The following is a 22,901-nucleotide window of genomic DNA, read 5'->3' on the forward strand; positions in this document are numbered from 1 at the left end:
TCATCTGGTAGAGCAGTTGCTTCTCCTGTTATTCTGGAGTGGATTTTGAGGAGAGAGATGACCTATTCTTTTTCCAGTCTCTGCTGGTGACTCTCTTTATGTCTATAAAGGCAAGTGTCTGTTTGGCCACCTGCTTGGTGGCTGTGACTGTGGCTACTGCTGTGGCATTGAGCTACTTTTAGAGCAGCCTTGGCTGTGGCAGTGGCTGTGGTGGCCCACCTGTGCAGAAGTGGTGTTTTCTCTTTCCTGCTTCTCGGTGGAGGGGACGCTGCCCTCAACTCCTACCTAGGACCCTGGGCATTGCTCTCTTGACTGCTTCTGGGTGGAGGGGGCTGCTGCCCTCGGCTCCTGCCTAGGACCCCAGGCATTGCTCTCTTGCCCGCTTCCAGACGGATGGGGCTGCCCTCGACTCCTGCAAAGGACCATGGGTATTGCTCTCTTCTGAAGTTTATCCTGACCTTCTTTGTGACCTTGTACATTTTCAGCTGGTGGTAATGTTCCATAGGTGGTCTAGAAGGTGTGCCTCTGTAAGTTACCAACTATACTATATATTAAGTTGATCTGAGTTTTTTTTAACCTCTACGTCCTTTTCTGTTATTTTGTTTTCTTGTTTCCTGATTAGTAGGATGCTGAAGTCTTCCACCTTCTGTTGATTTCTTTCATTATTTAAAATATTTTTATGTAAACCTTCATAACTTAAATCTTTTGTGTAACAGAAGTATTGTAAAAGGTGCACATTGTACCTTTATGACTTAATCTAGCCATTTATTTTTAACTTTTGTCTTCCCCCTGCCTTTTTTTTAGGTTTAGGAGTTCTTTGTAACTAACATATAATTGGATAACTATCTATCTTTCTATTTATTTTACCCAACACAAAACTAGAGGTTCTTGACTTTTTTTAAAAAAATGGGAGCTTAATTAATTTCTGTTATCATCAAAATCAATGCACATAGTCTTAAACTTTTGCTTTCTTGCCATTCTCTTTATATTCTCTCCATTTCTCTCTTGATTATGATTTGAGTCCTATTGTGTTTGATGATTTGGAAGGCAAATATTTTTAATGTTTAAATGTTACTAATGATTAGCTTTAATATTATCAAATATTTATTTAAAACTCTTTCTCTAACTATTGAAGACAGTAATAAGGTGTAACCTCTGATTCTGTGATCCCTGAGAAATTTTGCACAATTCCTTGCCATATCCTAAGTCTCCAGAATTGGTTAAATTTTAGCTTTTATATACAACTTGCTATTGTAATTTTTAAAGTACAGTATAGTTTTCATTCCTTAGAGAATATTTTTTATATTCAGCTTTATAATTTTGTTTGTAGTGGTTATTTTGTGTTAGCTTATTTTGATGTATCAGCTTTCTCATCAAGTTATTTAGTTTGGTACATGTGTCTCTTATCTGAAATACCTTTTAAAGCTTAAGGAATAAAATAGTACAGATGCTACTCAGTCAATGAAACTTTCCCTATTTGGGAACAATTTTATTTTGAAAAAGATAATATGTTTTACAAGATTAAATATATGCTGCTTTGATGGCAGTGATGTATATGGGTGTATTAAAATTTTTCACTGAAAAAAAGAGAAGGTTTTGGACTTATCAACACATTTTCAAACATATAGATCCCTACAGGAAAACACAGCAGTCTTCATAGAATATATGCTGCTTTGAGGAACCAAAACTGTGGAAGGAGGTCCTGAGAGAGGTTTCAAGATGGCGGTGGCTACGGCGGTTGGCGCGGAGTAGCTGAGGTGGAAAAGGCGGCCACTGGGCCTCAGGCAGCCGGGAAACTTGTGGACCTTCCTCTCGCCATCTCTTAAGGGAGGACCGCTGCTGGTGGCCGGTCGTGGGGGGTGACCGCCACTTTGCCCCCAGCAGGAGAGGCTGCCTCACTTACAGGCAACAGCTTTGAAGTGTGGAGCAGGAAAAGAACTGTTTCTTAGCGGCAAAAGCGAGTCTCGAAACAGGGAATGCGGCGCCAGGGCTGCTGTGGATACAGACAGGATCACGGAGGCCGGGGCCACGCTGAAGGCGGCCAGCTGCCCTACTCAGGATTCGAGGTTTCAGGCCGGCATTAAAGAAGATTCCTGGGAGCGCCCGAGCCGCGCCGCGACTGAACAGCCCGAGGCAGCAGCGGCAGAGAACGGGGAAGGTGACAAACCAGAGACAGAGAGTGAGCACCCGACCTGGCACAGCACTGTGAGTGACCCCTAGCCCAGCTCTGTGCGAGGGGCTGACGCCCACCCGGCTCCCGCCTGCATCACCAGGCCACTCACTGCCCCGGGGCTGCCTCCATTTTCCCAGGTGCTGGCAGCTCCGCCCGGCTCGGCCGTCACTGAGCCTTCCCACTTGCTTGGCCCGGCGCGGGGGTTTCCAGAGCCTGCGGGCCGGCCTCCCCTCCCACTCCCTCTGCGGTTCTCTGGCGGGGCTGGTGGCGTGGGGCGTCCCCAGCCACTGTCGGGAGGGCAAGGAAGTACAGGCAGGCCGACTGTCACTCCACCACACCCTGGACTCCGGCCCCAGGTAAACTTTCTGTTACTGGGAGGCAGATACCATCTCTGCGGCCACCAGTTTGGAAAAAAGCCTAACGAATTTCTGGTTGGGAATAGTGTGGTAGGAGAGTTCCCAGGTCCGCTTGAACCTGCCAGAGAGCTGGCTGCAGGTGGGCGCTGAATTCGGTCTATGCCGGGGGGATACGAAGATGCACAAGACCCGAGAAAGATCTACACAGTGCTACAAAGGCACCCAGAGCGACCAGTCGTCTGTACCTAGCAGAAACCTGGTAGACTCCCTGGGCGAGGCGGTGCCGAGCAGGGTCTTGAAGGCCCAGCTGATAGACGAGGGGTGCAGAAGACACGCCTCAGCCCAGCACAGTGTGCACAGAGTGGGGAGACATGCAGCCAGGGAGGCGGAGACTTGACAGAAACCACACACCCGGTGGGGTTGCCACTGCACGATCCAACAGCCCGGGGCAGAGCACACGGAACAGGGAGAAGTCCTGCACAGGAAGTGAATGCTCAACAGAGATCACACACCCTGTGGTACATGATCCACCAGCCCAGCAGAGTCCAAGCTGACCAGAAAGGTGGCTCCCTGGAGAAGCCCAAGACCTGAGGCAACAACACACACAGGGCACTAGAGACCAACTGAGCAGTCACGGAGGGAGCCATACGAAATTGGCAACCACAGCAACAACCTAGTTAGTCATTAGTCTCAAACCGGTGGACCGTGAAACCCCCTGCCACGATGAATAAACACCAAAAAAATATACCAGAAATACAAAAAATCAAGAAAGTACACCACCAAAAGTTAATAAATCTCAAACTCTAGATCCTATAGAACAAGAAGCCCTTGAAATAACTGACAAGGAATTTCGAGTGATAATTCTAAGGAAACTGAATGAGATACAAGAAAACACAGCTAGACATCATGATGAAATGAGGAAAAGTATACAGGATCTGAAAGAGGAAATGTACAAGGAAATCAATGTCCTGAAAAAAAATGTAGCAGAACTTGCTGAAGTGAAGAAGTTATTCAGCGAAATAAAAAACACAACGGAGAGTTTAACCAGCAGGCTTGTCGAAGTTGAAGAGAGAACCTCTGAACTTGAAGATGGGCTGTTTGAAATAACACAAGCAGACAAAAAGAAAGAAAAAAGAATCAAGGACATTGAAGAAAATCTGAGAGCGATATCAGACAACCTTAAGCGCTCAAATATCCGAGTCATGGGTATTCCAGAAGGGGAGGAAAATGGAGACTCCATTGAAAACATATTCAACAAAATAGTGGCAGAAAACTTCCCAGGTATAGGAAAAATCACAGATCTTCAGATCCAGGAAGCTCAACAATCTCCAAAAGTATTCAACCCAAAAAGGCCTTCTCCAAGACATGTCATAGTCAAATTGGCAAAACTCAGAGACAAAGAGAGAATCTTAAAAGCTGCAAGAGAGAAGCGTCAAATCACCTATAAGGGAGCCCCAATCAGGCTAACATCAGACTTTTCATCACAAACCCTAAATACTAGAAAGGAATGGGATGAGATTTTCAAAATACTAAAAGATGGGCCGAGCCCGTGGTGCACTCGGTAGAGTGCTGCGCTGGGAGCGCGGCGACGCTCCCGCCCCGGGTTCGGATCCTATATAGGAATGACCGGTGCACTCACTGGCTGAGTGCCGGTCACGAAAAAAACGACAAAAAAAAAAAATACTAAAAGACAAAGATTGCCAGCCAAGAATACTGTACCCTGCAAGGCTATCCTTCCAAAATGAAGGGCAAATAGTATATTTCTCAGACAAACAAAAACTGCGGGAGTTCACTACCACACAACCACCCTTACAAGAAATCCTCAAGGGAGTATTGGGTTTGGTTGCTGAAAAATAACTACCACTGCCATAAAAACCCAAGGAAAATCTAAACCCGCTAGTATAATAAAAATGGCATTCATGAAGAGAAAACAAGCAAACAAAAACGCTATCTACAACCTAAGGAACCAACAAACACAGAAACCAAACAGTAAATCAGAAAGCAAGGAACAAAAGACACGTAAGACATCCAAACAACCAATAAAATGCTAGGAATAAATCAACACCTTTCAATAACAACTCTTAATGTAAAAGGCTTAAATTCCCCAATCAAAAGACACAGACTGGCTGGCTGGATCAAAAAGGAGGACCCAACTATATGCTGCCTACAAGAGACCCACCTCACCCATAAAGATTCACACAGACTAAGAGTGAAAGGATGGAAAAGATTTACCATGCAAACAGAAAAGAAAAACGAGCTGGAGTAGCTATTCTAATATCTGACAAAATAGACTTTAAACTAAAAACCATAAAAAGAAACAATGAGGGACACTACTTAATGATAAAAGGACTGATCCATCAAGAAGACATAACAATCATAAATATGTACGCACCCAATGTTGGAGCAGCCAGATTTATAAAACAAACTCTATTAGACCGAAAGAAGGAAATAGACACTAATACCATAATAGCAGGGGACCTGAACACCCCACTGTCAATATTAGACAGATCATCTAGGCAAAGAATCAGTAGAGACACACAAGATCTAAACAAGACTCTAGACCAATTGGAATTGGCAGATATCTACAGAACATTCCACCCAACAACCTCAGAATATTCATTCTTCTCATCAGCACATGGATCATTCTCCAGGATAGATCACATATTAGGTCACAAATCAAGTCTCAATAAATTCAAAAACATTGGAATTATCCCATGTATCTTCTCAGACCACAATGGATTAAAACTAGAAATTAATAACAAACGAAACTCTGGAAACTATACAAACACATGGAAATTAAACAGCATTCTACTTAATGACATATGGGTCCAAGAAGAAATCAAGCAGGAAATCAAAAAATTTATTGAAACTAATGAAAACAATGATACATCATACCAAAACCTGTGGGATACTGCAAAAGCAGTATTGAGGGGAAAATGTATTGCATTAAATGCTCACTTCAGAAGAATGGAAAGGTGGAAGTGAACAACCTAACACTTCACCTTAAAGAACTAGAAAAACAAGAACAATCCAAACCTATAGTTAGCAGACGGAAAGAAATCATTAAGATCAGAGCAGAACTGAATGAAATTGAAAACCAAAAAACAATTCAAAAGATCAACGAATCAAAAAGTTGGTTTTTTGAAAAGATAAATAAAATTGACAAACCATTAGCATGGCTAACAAAAAAAAAGAAGAGAGAAGACTCAAATAACAAAAATTAGAAATGAAAAAGGCAATATTACAACTGATTCATCAGAAATACAAGGAATCATTCGAGACTACTATAAACAACTATACGCCAACAAATTTGAAAATCTGGAGGAAATGGATAAATTTCTGGACACACACAAGCTCCCAAAACTGAACCGTGAAGACGTAGAAAATTTGAACAGACCAATAACAATAAAGGAGATTGAAGCTGTTATCAGAAGGCTCCCCACAAAGAAAAGCCCAAGACCAGATGGATTCACAGCAGAATTTTACCAAACATTCAAAGAGGAATTGACACCGATTCTTTACAAACTATTCCAAAAGATTGAAACGGACGCAAATCTCCCAAACTCATTCTATGAAGCAAACATCATCCTGATACCAAAACCAGGTAAAGATATAACCAAAAAAGAAAACTACAGGCCGATATCCTTGATGAATATAGATGCAAAAATCCTCACTAAAATACTAGCAAACAGAATACAGCAACACATACGTAAAATTATTCATCACGATCAAGTGGGATTCATCCCAGGGATGCAAGGTCGGTTCAACATACGCAAATCAATAAATGTGATACACCATATTAATAAACTGAAACACAAGGACCATATGATCATCTCTATAGATGCTGAAAAGGCATTTGATAAAGTTCAGCACTCATTCATGACAAAGACCCTCTGTAAGTTAGGTATAGAGGGAAAGTATCTCAACATAATTAAAGCCATATATGCCAAACCCACAGCCAATATCATCCTGAATGGGGAAAAGCTGAAAGCTTTTCCTTTAAGAACAGGAACTAGACAAGGATACCCACTCTCACCACTCCTTTTCAACATAGTGTTGGAAGTACTAGCCAGAGCAATCAGAGAAGAGAAGGAAATAAAGGGCATCCAGATTGGAAAAGATGAAGTCAAACTATCCCTGTTTGCAGATGACATGATCCTATATATCGAACAGCCTAAAACCTCTACAAAAAAACTGTTGGAATTGATAAATGAGTTCAGTACAGTAGCAGGATACAAAATCAACACACAAAAATCAGTAGCATTTCTTTTCTCCAATAGTGAACATGCAGAACGAGAAATCAAGAAAGCCTGCCCATTTACAATAGCCACCAAAAAAATGAAATACTTAGGAATTGAGTTAACCAAGGAGGTGAAAAATCTCTATAATGAGAACTACAAACCACTGCTGAGAGAAATTAGAGAGGATACAAGAAGATGGAAAGATATCCCATGCTCTTGGATTGGAAGAATCAACATAGTGAAAATGTCCATACTACCCAAAGTGATATACAAATTCAATGCAATCCCCATCAAAATTCCAAAGACATTTTTCTCAGAAATGGAAAAAACGATCCAGACTTTTATATGGAACAATAAAAGACCACGCATAGCCAAAGCAATGCTGAGCAAAAAAAATAAAGGTGGAGGCATAACACTACCTGACTTTAAGCTATACTACAAAGCTATAATAACCAAAACAGTATGGTACTGGCATAAAAACAGACACACTGACCAATGGAATAGAATAGAGAATCCAGAAATCAACCCACACACTTACTGCCATCTGATCTTTGACAAAGGCACCAAGCCTATTCACTGGGGAAGGGACTGCCTCTTCAGCAAATGGTGCTGGGATAACTGGATATCCATATGCAGGAGAATGAAACTAGATCCATACCTCTCGCCGTATACTAAAATCAACTCAAAATGGATTAAGGATTTAAATATACACCCTGAAACAATAAAACTTCTTAAAGAAAACATAGGAGAAACACTTCAGGAAATAGGACTGGGCACAGACTTCATGAATACGACCCCAAAAGCACGGGCAACCAAAGGAAAAATAAACAAATGGGATTATATCAAACTAAAAAGCTTCTGCACAGCAAAAGAAACAATTAACAGAGTTAAAAGACAACCAACAGAGTGGGAGAAAATATTTGCAAAATATACATCTGACAAAGGATTAATAGCCAGAATATATAAGGAACTCAAACAACTTTACAAGAAGAAAACAAGCAACCCGATTAAAAAATGGGCAAAAGAGCTAAGCAGGCATTTCTCTAAGGAAGATATACAAATGGCCAACAGACATATGAAAAAATGCTCAACATCACTCAGCATCCGGGAAATGCAAATCAAAACTACATTGAGATACCATCTAACCCCAGTTAGGATGGCTAAAATCCAAAAGACTCTGAACGATAAATGCTGGCGAGGTTGCGGAGAAAAAGGAACTCTCATACATTGTTGGTAGGACTGCAAAATGGTGCAGCCTCTATGGAAAATGGTATGGAGGTTCCTCAAACAATTGCAGATAGATCTACCATATGACCCAGCTATCCCACTGTTGGGAATATACCCAGATGAATGGAAATCATCAAGTCGAAGGTATACCTGTTCCCCAATGTTCATCGCAGCACTCATTACAATAGCCAAGAGTTGGAACCAGCCCAAATGCCCAACATCAGATGAGTGGATACGGAAAATGTGGTACATCTACACAATGGAATACTACTCAGCTATAAAAACGAATGAAATACTGCCATTTGCAACAACATGGATGGACCTGGAGAGAATTATATTAAGTGAAACAAGTCAGGCACAGAAAGAGAAATACCACATGTTCTCACTTATTGGTGGGAGCTAAAAATTCATATATAAATTCACACACACACACACACACACACACACACACACACACAATAGAAAACGGGGGGGGGGAAGAAGATATAACAACCACAATTGCTTGAAGTTGATACGACAAGCAAACAGAAAGGACATTGTTGGGGGGGAGGGGGGGAGGGAGAAGGGAGGGAGGTTTTGGTGATGGGGAGCAATAATCAGCCACAATGTATATCGACAAAATAAAATTTAAAACAAAAAACAAAACAAAACAAAACAAAAAACTATGGAAGGAGATTACTTTTTGGAAACTCCTCTGCATTGCACTACATAATTCACATCATTCTTTTTAAGTTCCCAGCATATATATCTTCTCCACATATTTATCCCTCTGTAAATTTTGTTTGAGGGTAATAACACCTGCGGGGCTTACGCATGTTCTTGGAACTTTCCATACTTGAGCTGAAAAGAATGTTATAGCCCAGGTCACAAATGCTTGGCAGATGTGCACTGAATTTCTCCACCTTAATGCAGTCCAGGGCGATGGGACTTTGTTACATTTTCATTAGCAGTGATAAAACCAGGGATCATTATTTTCCTAATTAGCCATTAATAACCGTTAACACTGTAATAGGATCATAGTTTCAGAGTTTGGAGGAAATATTCTTGACAGTGAAATCTAGTGAAAAGTAAACTGGCTCCTTATATTTTCTAAAATATGCTCATCTTATTGATATTAATACTACCACTCATGCCAGATACTTCCTTTTATTTTGTCTGTTTTGTTCTAATTCTGATGCCTAAACAATATAATATTCTCATGGGAATAAACTTTACAAATTAGAGAGTGAATTACAATAATTTTTAAATAAACAAAGTCCGGAAATATCTAAAGACTGACAGTAAGACATCTCATTGCATCAGTTATAGAAAAAGCTTTTTTTATAATACCTGTTACGGACGCTCCGACAAGTCAATGCAAACAGATCCATTTTTCTTAGGTCTTTAAACGCTTAAGCCACTACCCAGCTTTTGCAATGTCTCTTGTTTGTAGCTGGGAATTTCAGTTGAGGCTTACAATTTCTGAGTTAGTCATGCTACCCCAAATGATCCATTGGATGTGGCTGAAAATGCCAGTTTGGAAATATATTCATGGGATTAGGAATGAACAGTTCTTTGCCTGAAATCTTGTGGTTTAGCTTTAATACTTACTATAGTCAGTCCATTTCTTTGAAATATTGAGCTGTCTGACAGTTTAAAATCCTAAGTTTCCTTTAAACTTGAGCACGGCTTTAGAGGAAAAGGGCTAATGTGAGGGTGGATTTTATGTAAGGCTCTCTGAAGAGAATTCTCTGAAGTGCCTTTGCTGGCAGGTTACTGGGGAGGCTAGCAAGCTGCCTTTTCTCAGGCCTTCTTGGGTTTTGCCCTTAGCCTAGATCAACATTTAGTAAGATAATTTACGTCAGGGCATCAGTGAAGTCTTTTGTTGGGCTTTGTTAAAGTAATAATTTTCCTTTCATGAAGAAGCATGAAAAAGGCCCAAGTGCTGTGTCCAGGTTTTGTGAAGCCAGTTGGATATTGGGAAAAGCCTTGACGCTTTGCTCTTATACCTTTAATTCCCAGCAGGGTATATATTTCTCATCTAAGCTGAAAAACTAATTTCTATAAACATCTTCTGATCAAACTCTTTTTTAGTATGATTCCTTTTCCTTGTGAATGTAGTTGGGTACCACAAATGTATTATAAAAATTTTATGTGGAGAATGCTCCTATACTGCAGAATCATTACTTCTATGTTAAATGTAAAATCCAGACTGGCACTCAGAATTAAAATGAAGAGAGAGGCAGGCAGTTAAGATGTGGGTTTTGGTCTCTTGCCTGATACTCAGCACTCATTTGTTCTCTTTGTTTCTTCATCCATACATTGGAGGTAGCTCTACCTGTCCTTATCTTAGAGAACCAGTGGGGTAAGAGTTCTGATACTGCTTATGAATTACAGAGCCCACACTGCACACAGATTTTATTATCAGTATAACTATAATGTAACAACAGGGGTTTTTGAACTTGAAAATGTATCATAATTATCAAAGGCATGTAATGAAGAATGATGGCTAGGTAAACTTTGAAGGCATATTTAAAAAAATAAATATAGAAAGAAAGAGATCTTCAAAGACCATAGTGGAGGAGATAAGATCTGAGTTTCAAAAAACATTTTGACTTCAGAAGCACAGAGCAGGTGAGGGTGAACATTCCAGACAGAGGGAATCTAGTATGAAAAAGTACAGGGCAGGAATGGACATGGAATCTTCAGGAAATGGAGAGAAGGTAATTTTAGGTTAAGTTCCTTTTTTAGTATGAGTATAAAATTGAAAACTTGAAGAGAATGACAATGTTCTGAACTTTTATTCCATAGTACTAAGAAAAGGCTCATACAGCTTGCATCTGAATTAACTTAGAATTAGCAGGTTTAGCATTAACTTTGGAGAGAACTAAGTACTTATGGGCTCAGGAGGATACAAAGTAAAATTAGCATCAATTTTCTGGGCACCATTATAAAAGATTTCCTGGAGAAAGGGGCTTTAGAAGAAAGTGATAGAAATGGATTTGTAGAAAGGTCGAAAGCAAAAAAGAACGTTCTATTTTGGGGATTTGGGGGAAGCTGACTCTGTGAATCATATGACCCAAAGTGAGGTCTGAGCTGTAGTCTTTGAGGAGGCTCCTTAAAAGTACAAGGAATGTTGATTCAGACTCATTCTCTATTCATCTTGGTTCCGTCTTCCATCTTGGTACCAGAGTCACTTGAAACCCTGTAGGTAAAAGTTTGCTCTACCCTAGTGCTTGTTCTGCTCTTTGAAGCTCCCTCCTGCCTAGAAAAATGGAATTTGTGTTTAGTTTGAGACTTTACATGTTCTCATCTATGCACCCTCTCTAATGTTTCTTCCTATTTTCTACGAAAAGGAGCTCTGTTTCAGATGAGAGTCCTTCTGATCATTTCCTAGCATGTTGCTTTTCCTGCCTTTGCTTTCTGCCTTTCTCCCATCACGAATGTCTTCTCCTGTCCTCTCAGACATAGGAGCTCAATCCACTTTTAAAATCCAAGTCTTCAGAAATCCTCTGACTGTCACTGGCTACTTTTTGGTTTTCATTTAGTATGTATTTCCTTCTGTTGTTATATTTCCTTGTCTTGCACCATCTTTATCTTGCTACATTGAGAATATTGTAAAAGGGCTACATCTTCTGCATCACACTGCTAGGTGTCTCCGAAAATGTGGTTGACAATGAATCATAGACTAATGGTCCATATTTATGTAACTTATAGTCTCATGTAGACTGATGATATTCAATTCTGTGTGTTTGTTCATTTTTAATGGAAAATCAGAGCTGGGTAAAAGTGTAGAAACCACTATAATGCACACCTCATAAGATCAGAGACTTGGCTTTTGTTTTGTTTTGTTTGTTCATTTGCTTCTTTGTTTTGGGTTTAGCATTATATCCCTAGCACTTAGACTCAGCCCACATGTGGCACTTTAATACATATTTGTTGAATGAGTGCTGACTTAACTTATTAAACTATAGCCTTAATCGGTACTTTTTAATATTTGGCAGGAAATCTGCAGAATGTTGTCTCAAAAAACAAGATCATTTGTGTCTTCCCAGTGGTTGAAGGATAACAATATAGCATCTTAGCATTTTCTCCTAAGAGAGGAAAACCTATTTATTTTGCTGTTTTATTGTTTCTTTTTTTTGAGAAGAGGGGAGAAGTAAGGTGGGAAATCATAGTTGGTGTAATCTGGCTTTAGTTTATTCAATGTTTTTGATCTTTTTAATAGTGGGAAAAAAATCACAATGAAGCTGAAGAAAAAAATCTGAGGGAAGACTACTTTTCAATCATGAACTTGGTCAGGCTTTTAAGGTGTCTATTTAAGGCTTGCTCACTCTCACCCACATTGGCATTTCATGGTGGATGTTTTGCTTATTCTGCTCTCCCTTCTTTGTTTTCTATGGCAGCTTGCCTGGTGGTATTAAGAAACTGAAAAGAATGCTAAAGATTAGGACCTTAAATTGTTCACTCTTGACAAGGTTCAAAGAACAGGAGCTAAGACACAGTTGTGTGGGGAGACCACTGACTTTTGCCTTTGTGCTCTTTTCTTTCACCTTTAGCTCAAGCCAGGGCAGAACAGCTGCAGGGACAGTGACAGTGAAAGCGCCAGTGGAGAATCCAAGGGCTTCCAGCGGAGCAGCTCTCGGGAAAGGCTCAGTGATGTAAGTTTAACACCCAACAGACACACACCCTGGATTCAGGTGCCAATTATGTAACTCTCCTCTCACTTCAGATCACTTTGGGTACCAAGGCATTATAGTTCACATGTTTGAGTGTACACATGTTTGAGCTTTGCACATATGGTGTCATTCTAAGATGTCGTTTGACCTAATATGTATTTTAACAAAGTATAAGATAGGAGGGAGTATTTGTTACCTTAGAAACAACAGATTACAAAGAGAAGTATTAATATTTTTATTGTCAGTATTATAAATGAAAGAAGTAGCCAGGAGGTGCTACAACTAGCAGATGACATCATTTAGCTATGGGATTTTTATATTTCTTCACCTAGGGAATTGGTGACAATCCATTTTTTGCATTTTATTCCTGTTGGAAGGAATGACTAACTAGCCACTTGGTGAGAGCGGGAATTATATTTCTTGTTAGATTTGTGAGGATAACCTTGTGAGAATACGCCATGCCACTTGAGCTGTCTGTCAGCCCTCTAGACCTGGCCCTGACCATTCTCAAGCCTTCTATTCACCAACAAGGCAGATTCCTTTTTGCTACTCCTGAGGACCACCTGCTTCAAGACTCTCTAGCCTTTTTCTCTCATGTTTCATAATATAACAGCATTCCTGGTCCATCTTTGCCCCTGTGGAAACTCTCTTGTGAAATGGATCAAGTGGAAATTTTTATTATTGTTACCAACAAAGTAAAATCGACAGAGAGAGTACCATGAAGGAAAGAGACAGCAGTTCAGAGTTTCTGAGTATTAAGAAGCAGCAGCAGCGTAGGATGTATAATGAGCAAATCCTTCACCTCTTGTCTTTTTTTTTTTTTTAATACTGTAAAGCAATGGTCTTCATTATGGTGTGCTAGATGATCCATTGAGTTATAGGAAGAAAATATTAGTACTTATTTTTTGTCCAAAAATATCTTTACTAGTATTCAATTTAATAAGCAGGTAGTAGTGGATGTATATAATTTTTAAACACATATATTTTAGAATTGTGAACTCAAAACTTTTTTTACTAAGAGGTGGTCACTAGCATAAAAGGTTGCAGACCACTGTATTGCACTGAGCCATTCCCCACAACAACACCACAACCATTTCTCCATCAGCCGTGCTGGACAACCTGAAGACAAAACCACCTTCCTGCACCTCTCAGGAAAGTTTGTGACATTTAGGGTGAGATTTGATGTATGGTACATTGAATTCTTATAAAAATTAAGTGGAGTAAGCAAAGTAGAATTATTATGGTATTCTAAATATATTAGTTATAGATAATTACTTCATCTTCACCTAATGTTGTATAATATCAATTATATAAATAAAGAGTACTCAGTCATTTGCTGTATGAGTACTTCTGTGTATCAGAATATGGTTCCTTGTGCGTTTATATGTTTCATTAATTTTGTGGTGGAAATATGTAATCATAAAACCATAACTTTTCTTACCTAAGTTGTTAACAATAATACTTAATCCTTAAATAGCTGTTTTTCTGAGATTTTGTTATATTTTTAATGTGACATTTCATTGACCCTGGAAATTTTTTCAGGGTGGGTCCTATTTTCTTCACAGAGTAGAGAAATGAAAGCTACAGTTATTGAGATCTTTTGGCTGTTGCCCTGAAGTCACTTTCTATTAGATCAAAAGAGACTGGCAAAAGACATTCCATATTCATGAATAAGAATTAATATTGTTTTTATTTTATTTTATTTTATTATTTTGTCAATATACAATGTGGTTGATTATTGTGGCCAATTACCGAAACCTCCCTTCCTCCTCCCCCTCCCCCCTCCCTCCCAACAAAGTCCTTTCAGTATGCTTGTTGTATCAACTTCAAGGAATGGTAATTGTTATGTCTTCTTCCCTCCCCACCTCCCATTTTTTTGTGTATTTATTTATTTATTTTTAGCTCCCACAAATAAGTGAGAACATGTGATATTTCTCTTTCTGCGCCTGACTTGTTTCACTTAATATAATTATCTCTAGGTCCATCCATATCATTGTAAATGGACGTGTTTCATTCTTTTTTATAGCAGAGTAGTATTCCATTGTGTAGAAGGACCATATTTTCCATATCCACTCATCTGAAGATGGACATTTGGGGTGGTTCTAACTCTTAGCTATTGTAAAGAGTGCTGCGATGAACATTGGGGAACAGATATACCTTCGACTTGATGATTTCCATTCCTCTGGGTATATTCCCAGCAGTGGGATAGCTGGGTCGTATGGTAGATCTATCTGCAATTGTTTGAGGAACCTCCATACCATTTTCCATAGAGACTGCACCATTTTGCAGTCCCACCAGCAATGTATGAGAGTTCCTTTTACTCTGCAACCTCGCCAGCATTTATCGTTCACAGTCTTTTGGATATTAGCCATCCTAACTGGGGTTAGATGGTATCTCAGTGTGGTTTTGATTTGTATTTCCCGAATGCTGAGTGATGTTGAGCATTTTTTCATATGTCTGTTGGCCATCCGTATATCTTCTTTTGAGAAATGCCTATTTAGCTCTTTTTCCCATTTTTTAATTGGGTTGCTTGTTTTTTTCTTGTAAAGTTGTTTGGGTTCCTTGTATATTCTGGATATTAAACCTTTGTCAGATGTATATTATGCAAATATTTTCTCCCACTCTGTTGGTTGTCTTTTAACTCTGTTAATTGTTTCTTTTGCTGTGCAGAAGCTCTTTAGTTTGATATAATCCCATTTGTTTGTTTTTCCTTTAGTTGCCCGTGCTTTGGGGGTCATATTCATGAAATCTGTGTCCAGTCCTACTTCCTGAAGTGTTTCTCCTATGTTTTCTTTAAGAAGTTTTATTGTTTCAGGGTGTATATTTAATTCTTTAATCCATTTTGAGTTGACTTTAGTGTATGGTGACAGGTATGGTTCTAGTTTCATTCTCCTGCATATTGATATCCAATTTTCCCAGCACCATTTGCTGAAGAGGCAGTCTCTTCCCCAGTGTATAGGCTTGCTGCCTTTGTCAAAGATCAGGTGGCTGTAGGTGTGTGGGTTGATTTCTGGATTCTCTATTCTATTCCATTGATCAGTGTGTCTGTTTTTATGCCAGTACCATGCTGTTTTGGTTATTATAGCTTTGTAGTATAGTTTCAAGTCAGCTAGTGTTATGCCTCCAGCTTTATTTATTTTTTTTTTTTGCTCAGAATTGCTTTCGCTATGCAAGGTATTTTGTTATTCCATATAAATGTCTGGATAGTTTTATCCATTTCTGAGAAAAATGTCTTTGGAATTTTGATGGGGATTGCATTGAATTTGTATACCAGCTTGAGTAGTATGGACATTTTCACAATGTTGATTCTTCCAATCCAAGAGCATGGGATATCTTTCCATCTTCTTGTATCCTCTCTAATTTCTCTCAGCAGTTGTTTGTAGTTCTCATTGTAGATATTTTTCACATCCTTGGTTAATTCCATTCCAAAGTATTGTATTTTTTTTGGTGGTAATTGTAAATGGGCAAGCCTTTCTTGATTTCTCTTTCTGCAAGTTCACTATTGGAGAATACAAATGCTACTCATTTTTTTGTGTTAATTTTGTATCCTGCTACTTTTATGAAATCTTTTATCAACTCCAAGAGTTTTTTTGTAGAGGCTTTAGGCTGTTCAATACATAGGATCATGTCATCCGCAAACAGGGACAGTTTGACTTTATCTTTTCCAATCTGGGTGCCCTTTATTTCCTTCTCTTCTCTGATTGCTCTGGCTAGTACTTCCAACGCTATGTTGAAAAGGAGGGGTGAGAGTGGGCATCCTTGTCTAGTTCCTGTTCTTAAAGGAAAAGCTTTCAGCTTTTCCCCATTCAGGATGATACTGGCAGTGGGTTTATCATATATGGCTTCAATTATGTTGAGATACTTTCCATCTATACCTAACTTATAGAGGGTCTTCGTCATGAATGAATGTTGAATTTTATCAAATGCTATTTCAGCATCTATAGAGATGATCATATGGTCCTTGTGTTTGATTTTATTAATATGGTGTATCACATTTATTGATTTGCGTATGTTGAACCGACCTTGCATCCCTGGGATTAATCCCACTTGATCGTGGTGTATAATTTTACGTATGTGTTGCTGTATTCTGTTAGGTAGCATTTTATTGAGAATTTCTGCATCCATGTTCATCAAGGATATCGGCCTGTAGTTTTCTTTTTTATTTGTATCTTTACCTGGTTTTGATATCAGGGTGATGTTTGCTTCATAAAATGAGTTTGGGAGACTTGCCTCTGTTTCAGACTTTTGGAGTAGTTTGTAAAGAATTGGTATCAATTCCTCTTTGAATGTTTGGTAAAATTCTGCTGTGAATCCATCCGGTCCTGGGCTTTTCTTTGTTGGGAGCCTTCTGATAACAGCTTCAATCTCCTTTATTGTCATTGGTCTTTTCAAATTTTCTACGTCTTCATGGTTCAGTTTTGGGAGCTTGTGTGTGTCCAGAAATTTATCCATTTCCTCCAGATTTTCCAATTTGTTGGCGTATAGTTGTTTATAGTAGTCTCAAATGATTCCTTGTATTTCAGATGAATCAGTTGTAATATCGCCTTTTTCATTTCTAATTTTTGTTATTTGAGTCTTCTCTCTTCTTTTTTTAGTTAGCCATGCTAATGGTTTGTCAATTTTATTTATCTTTCCACAAAACCAACTTTTTGATTCATTGATCTTTTGTATTGTTTTTGGGTTTCAATTTCATTAAGTTCTGCTCTGATCTTAATGATTTCTTTCCATCTGCTAACTTTGGGTTTGGATTGTTCTTGTTTTTCTAGTTCTTTAAGGTGAAGTGTTAGGTTGTTCACTTGCCACTTTTCCATTCTTCTGAAGTAAGCATTTAATGCGATAAAATTCCCCCTTAGTACTGCTTTTGCAGTATCCCACAGGTTTTGGTATGATGTATCATTATTTTCATTAGTTTCAATAAATTCTTTGATTTCCTGTTTGATTTCTTCTTGGACCCGTATGTCATTAAGTATAATGCTATTTAATTTCCATGTGTTTGTATAGTTTCCAGAATTTCATTTGCTATTGATTTCTAATTTTAGTCCATTGAGGTCTGAGAAAATACATGGGATAATTCCAATGTTTTTGAATTTGTTGAGACTTGATTTGTGACCTAATATGTGATCTATCTTGGAGAATGATCCATGTGCTGATGAGAAGAATGAATATTCTGAGGTTGTTGGATGGAATGTTCTGTAGATATCTGCCATAATTAATATCGTTAAGATGTCAATACTATCCTAAGCTATTTGCAGATTCAATGCAATCCTTATGAAAATACTAACAACGTTTTTGCCTAAAATGGAAAAGCAGATTCTCAAATGCATATGGAATGGTATGAAGACCCAAAAAACCAACACAGTCTTGAAAAAGAACAAAGTTGGAAGACTCGCAATTCTCAATTTGAAAACTTACTGCAAAGCTACAGAAATCAAAACAGTATGGTACCGGCATAATGTTATATGTATAGACCAATGGAATACTATTGAGAGTCCAGCAAATAAACCCTTAGTCAACTGATTTTCAGTAAGAGTGCTAAATCTATTCAATGGAGAAAGAATTTTCTCTTCAACAGATGATGCTGGGACAACTGGATTTCCACATGCAAAATAATTAAGTTGGACCCTTTTATCATACTATTTAGAAAAATAAACTCAAAATGTGACCCAAATATAAATGCTATAGTCATGAAATTCCTAGAAGAAAACATAGGTCAATCTTCATGACCTTGGATTTTCCAGTGGATTCTTACATATGACACCTTAAACATGAACTAATAAAGAGGAAATAGATAAATTGGGCTTCATCAAAATTAATAACTTTCATGTATCAAAGGACATTATCAAGAGAGTAACAGCCTACAGAATGGGAGAAATTATTTGCAAATCATATAATTTATAATAATTTAATATTCAGAATATGTAAGGAACTTCTACAAGCCAACAACAAAAAAACTAACAACCTTATTAAAAAATGAGTAAAGGACTTCAATAGACATTTCTGACAAGAGATACAAAGAACCAATAAACACATGAAAAGATGTTCAAAATCATTAATTGTTAGAGGAATACAAATCAAAACTATAACAAGATACCAGTTTATACCTACTAGGATGGCGATAATGTGAAAGAGGAAAAGAAGTGTTGGCAAGGATTTGGAGAATTTGGAACATTCATGCATTGCTGGCAGAGATGTATGTAAAATGGTGTAACCGATGTAGAAAACAGCTTGGCAGTTTCTCAGAAAGTTCAACATAATATTATCATATGACCCAGGAATTCCACTTTTAGGTGTGTACCCAAAAGAATGAAAAATAGGAACTCAAACAAGTGCGTGTAAGTCAGTGTTCATTGCAGCAGTATTTACAGTAGGCAGAAGGTAGAAACAACCCATGTGTCCATCAAGAGATGAATGGAAAAATAAAAGGTGATATATACATACAATGGAATATACTCAGCCATAAAAAGAATTGCCTTTATGACACAAGCTACAACATGGATGAACCTTAAAAACATCATCCTTATCAAAAGAATCAGACACAAAAGGACAAATGTTGTGTTCTTTCACTTATGTGAGGTATCCAGAATAGGCAAATTTATCAAGACAGAAAGTAGAGTAGAAGTTATCAGAGATGGTTGGGTAATGGGAGGGATGGGGAATTATTGCTTAGCAATTTCAGAGTTTCTTTTTGGGGTGATAAAAACCATTTTGGAAATAGTCATAACAGTTGTACAACCTTGTAAATGTAATTAATGCCACGGAATTGCACACTTAAGTGGTTAAAATATCAATATATATTAATATACATATAATAAAATATATGTATTTTACCACAATAAAAAAAGGTAAAAAAAAAAAAAACAAAACGGTTTGAAACAAGCCTGTCAGTTTTATGTCAAGCTAGTCAATGAGACCCTTTAGTTCATGTTGTTTATTAATTATTAAAATTCATTTATTGCAACATAATTGAAAATGAAAGAGAAATGACACACAAAAAATGGGCATTTAATGAGATGTTATAAGACCTCCAGTCACTTTCTTTCTGCACATGTGCAGGTCTGCGGTTAAAATTTTACCCCAGGCCCTCTGGCAATCTAAAATTTGCTGAGATAAAGGCCTTTGACTAGTCAACCCTCAAAATGATTCTTTTTGATACCAGGGCAACACCTACACACACAATGTTTTAAAGAATAAACATGCCCCCATTTTTGCTTGAAAGCGAATTAGTAATTAATAACTGTCAGAGAGTGAGGAGGTTGAGTGAAAGACTCCTACTAGTTTTTGTTTTAAAAAAATATCCTCATGTCACTTCTTATCATGCTTATTATGCTTTCAGTTACTTTCTCGAACATATGAAAAATAGTTATAATAACTTTTAATATCCTTGTCTACTAATCATGTCACTTGTGTCATTTCTGGGTCTGTTTCTATTGGCAGTTTTTTCTCCTTAGTGTGTGTTATAGTCTCCTGCTTCTTTGTATGCCTCACAATTTTACTTGGATGCCAGACATCATGAAGTTTTCCTTTTTGGGTGCTGAATATTTGTCATTTCCGTAAATATTATTTTTCTGAGTTGCAGTTGTTTTACTTGGAAATAGTTTTATTATTTTAAGGTTTGCTTTTGCACTTTCCTAGGCAGGACTAGAACAACCTTTAGTCTAAAGGTAATTTTTCCCAGTACTGAGTACTTAAGGTGTTTCTGCTCTCACTGGTGGGAATACAAACTATTTCCTGCCCTGTGTGAGCTCTGGGGATTGTTCTTTCTTCTCCTTTCCAGTTGTTCACTTGCCTTGGGTATTTTTCTCCACAGATGTGCTTGAGTACTCAGGTGAAGACTGCAGGGGAATCTTCTGCAGCTTTCATGATTCTCTGTGATGCTGTCTCCTGTCTGTCCTCTGCTCTGCAAATTCCAGCTGCCTTAGCCTCCATTGATTCTCAATTCTGTCTTCTCAACTCAGGGATGCTACTGGGTTCTGCCTGGGTCACCCTTACCCCACACTCACTTGGCATGAAAACTCTCCAAACAGTAAGCTGGGAAAATTGTAAGGGTTACCTCATTTGTTTCCTTTCTCTCAAATATCATCTTCCTATACTGTCTATTGCCCAGTTACTAAAAATTCTAGTTTTATGTTTTGTCCAGATTTTTAGTTGCTTGAGGTGGGAGAGTATATTTATTCCCTATTAGTCCATCAGGCCCACTACTGGTTTTTCAGCTGAGATAAAAACTCCCATTAGTTTTCCAGCCACTTTAGTGATACTTTTAGAAGCTTCGGCAGTTGAGACTTACTCTTAAATGTAGCTAATCAAAATACTATGTTACTCCAGCTTTGTTTTTTGAATTAGACAGGCAAAGAGAATGAGAATAAATAATTCCAGTGTAGCTGGAGGATTTGAGTCATGGGTAAAGCTTAAAAAGCCAAATGTTCTTGGCTTTTCTAAATTATGTATTCCCAAACCATGTTGCCAGAAGGGAATAATTGGCCACAGGGACTTTCAAATTGTCCACACTGAGGAGACTTAGTAACTTGTTTAGATTAGTCACTAAGGAAAAAGTTAAGGGGAATAACTGAATATATAAGTATTCATGATGATTTATTCAAGGGGGAAAATATTGCTTCTGACTTACACAAAATTTTGTAATTGAGGAAGTTGTCAAAACTTAGGGGCTAAACACACTTAAGAACCTAAGTAAATCAAACAAAACCTCAAATTATGAAATTATCATGAACATTCATTACAAACAGACCATGTTTTAATATCAGCTTTGCTGTTTGTTATGTGTGACCTTAGGCAAAGAACTTGATCTTTCTAAGCTTGGTGTCTTTATCTGTAAAATGGGATAAAATCACCTACTTTTTAAAGATCACTTGGTATTGTGCATTTGAATGAGCACAGTTCTTGGCACATTCTCCATGCTCAAAAATAATTATCCTCTTTTGCATCAGATTAGAGCTTCTCTTAGGAGCCTTCTTTACCCTTTTTTAATTTGAATTCCTTTGTTACTGTCAGCTTGGTTAGACATATCTATCTTAGTCATGGTAAACGCAACTCTTTCTCCCAAATAAAATCCTCATTATCCTGTGTCTGAAACCTCACTCACCTCCTTATTTCCCAGAGCCAGTATACTCAAAGTCAAGCTCGTTTTTAGCCTTCTCTTAGTTATCCTGTTTACTTAGCCACTGTCGGCCGATTTTGAGTATGTTTATCTTCTCCTTGGTACTACAGCTGTCTCAGATGTCCTCACGATTTCTTACACAGATGATTCCCATAGGCTCTCATTTCTTCTGCGCCATCTCTATTTCCTTTGATGTGTGCTCTACAGTACTTCCAGTGTTGTTTTTCTAAGAGTCAGTGCTAATATTTAACCTACACTGTTTAAGATTTTTCAGTATGCTTTGAGGATGAAGTCCACACTTCCACAGATGATCTGCAGAGTCCTCCACAAGGAGCTGTGATGCTAACTCCTCAGCCCCTTACCTCTTTATTTCCCCATCTTTCTGTCTTATGCTTATTGCCTCTGAACCACTGAGGTTTTTTCTCTTAAATAATGTGCACTTTGAAACCTTCCTACCTTTATTATTTTCTTTCCTTTTCTTTGTTTTTAATTTCTTTTTCTTTCCTTTTGCCAGCCTCAGTGTCCTGTCCTCTAGGAAACCCTTCCCAACAGCTGTAGAAGTAAACTCCTTTAATGCTTTATTCAAATAAGTATGTAAACATAACTCTTTCTAGTTTCTCTCTGTAAGAACTTTGGGTCAGATTTTAGTTATGAGAAGATAGAAAAATATTTACCACCTTTTAAGTGTACAAGTCTTTCAAGGAATTGAAACATTTCAGAAAATAGTAAAAAAAAAAAAAAAAAAAAAAAAGGACTGAATTCTAGTAAATCTTGTGCTAAACACTTCTGTAGCTATTTAATCCATTCAGTTTGATCACGATTGAAACATTTCTTCTGCTTCTTTTTGAGATACCCCTTCTCCCACTCCATATCTCCCCAGGTTTTGGTGTTTTATTAATTTATGTGTCCCACAATGCCACTATTCATCCTTTTATGCCAGAATCTATCCTATCCTTCCTTCTTACCTCTCTCCTTCCAAACTCTTATTCAGATTTTACTCCATCACAGGTTTTACTAGCTGCTATTAAGGAAGACGCAGACATGAGCCACAACCATGAATGAGCCTCCCACATCATTGGAATTAGATTAGGAAATCTAATCTGTACCTGTAAAGGACTCTTGATATTTTATTTC

The 22,901-nt window shown here is 38.1% G+C and overlaps 1 protein-coding gene across 3 annotated transcripts in view; it reads left to right on the forward strand.

The window, feature by feature from the left end:
- AUTS2 (activator of transcription and developmental regulator AUTS2) overlaps window positions 1-22,901 on the forward strand; it is a 1,156,454-nt gene that overhangs the window by 514,859 nt on the left and 618,694 nt on the right. For all 3 annotated transcript variants that reach the window (XM_063091349.1, XM_063091350.1, XM_063091351.1), the window contains exon 3: window positions 12,536-12,637. In XM_063091349.1, the coding sequence (XP_062947419.1) occupies window positions 12,536-12,637 (102 nt within the window). The remainder of the gene's footprint in view (window positions 1-12,535; window positions 12,638-22,901) is intronic.

The sequence above is a fragment of the Cynocephalus volans genome, chromosome 3 (genome assembly GCF_027409185.1).
Source record: "Cynocephalus volans isolate mCynVol1 chromosome 3, mCynVol1.pri, whole genome shotgun sequence".
NCBI lineage: Eukaryota > Metazoa > Chordata > Mammalia > Dermoptera > Cynocephalidae > Cynocephalus > Cynocephalus volans.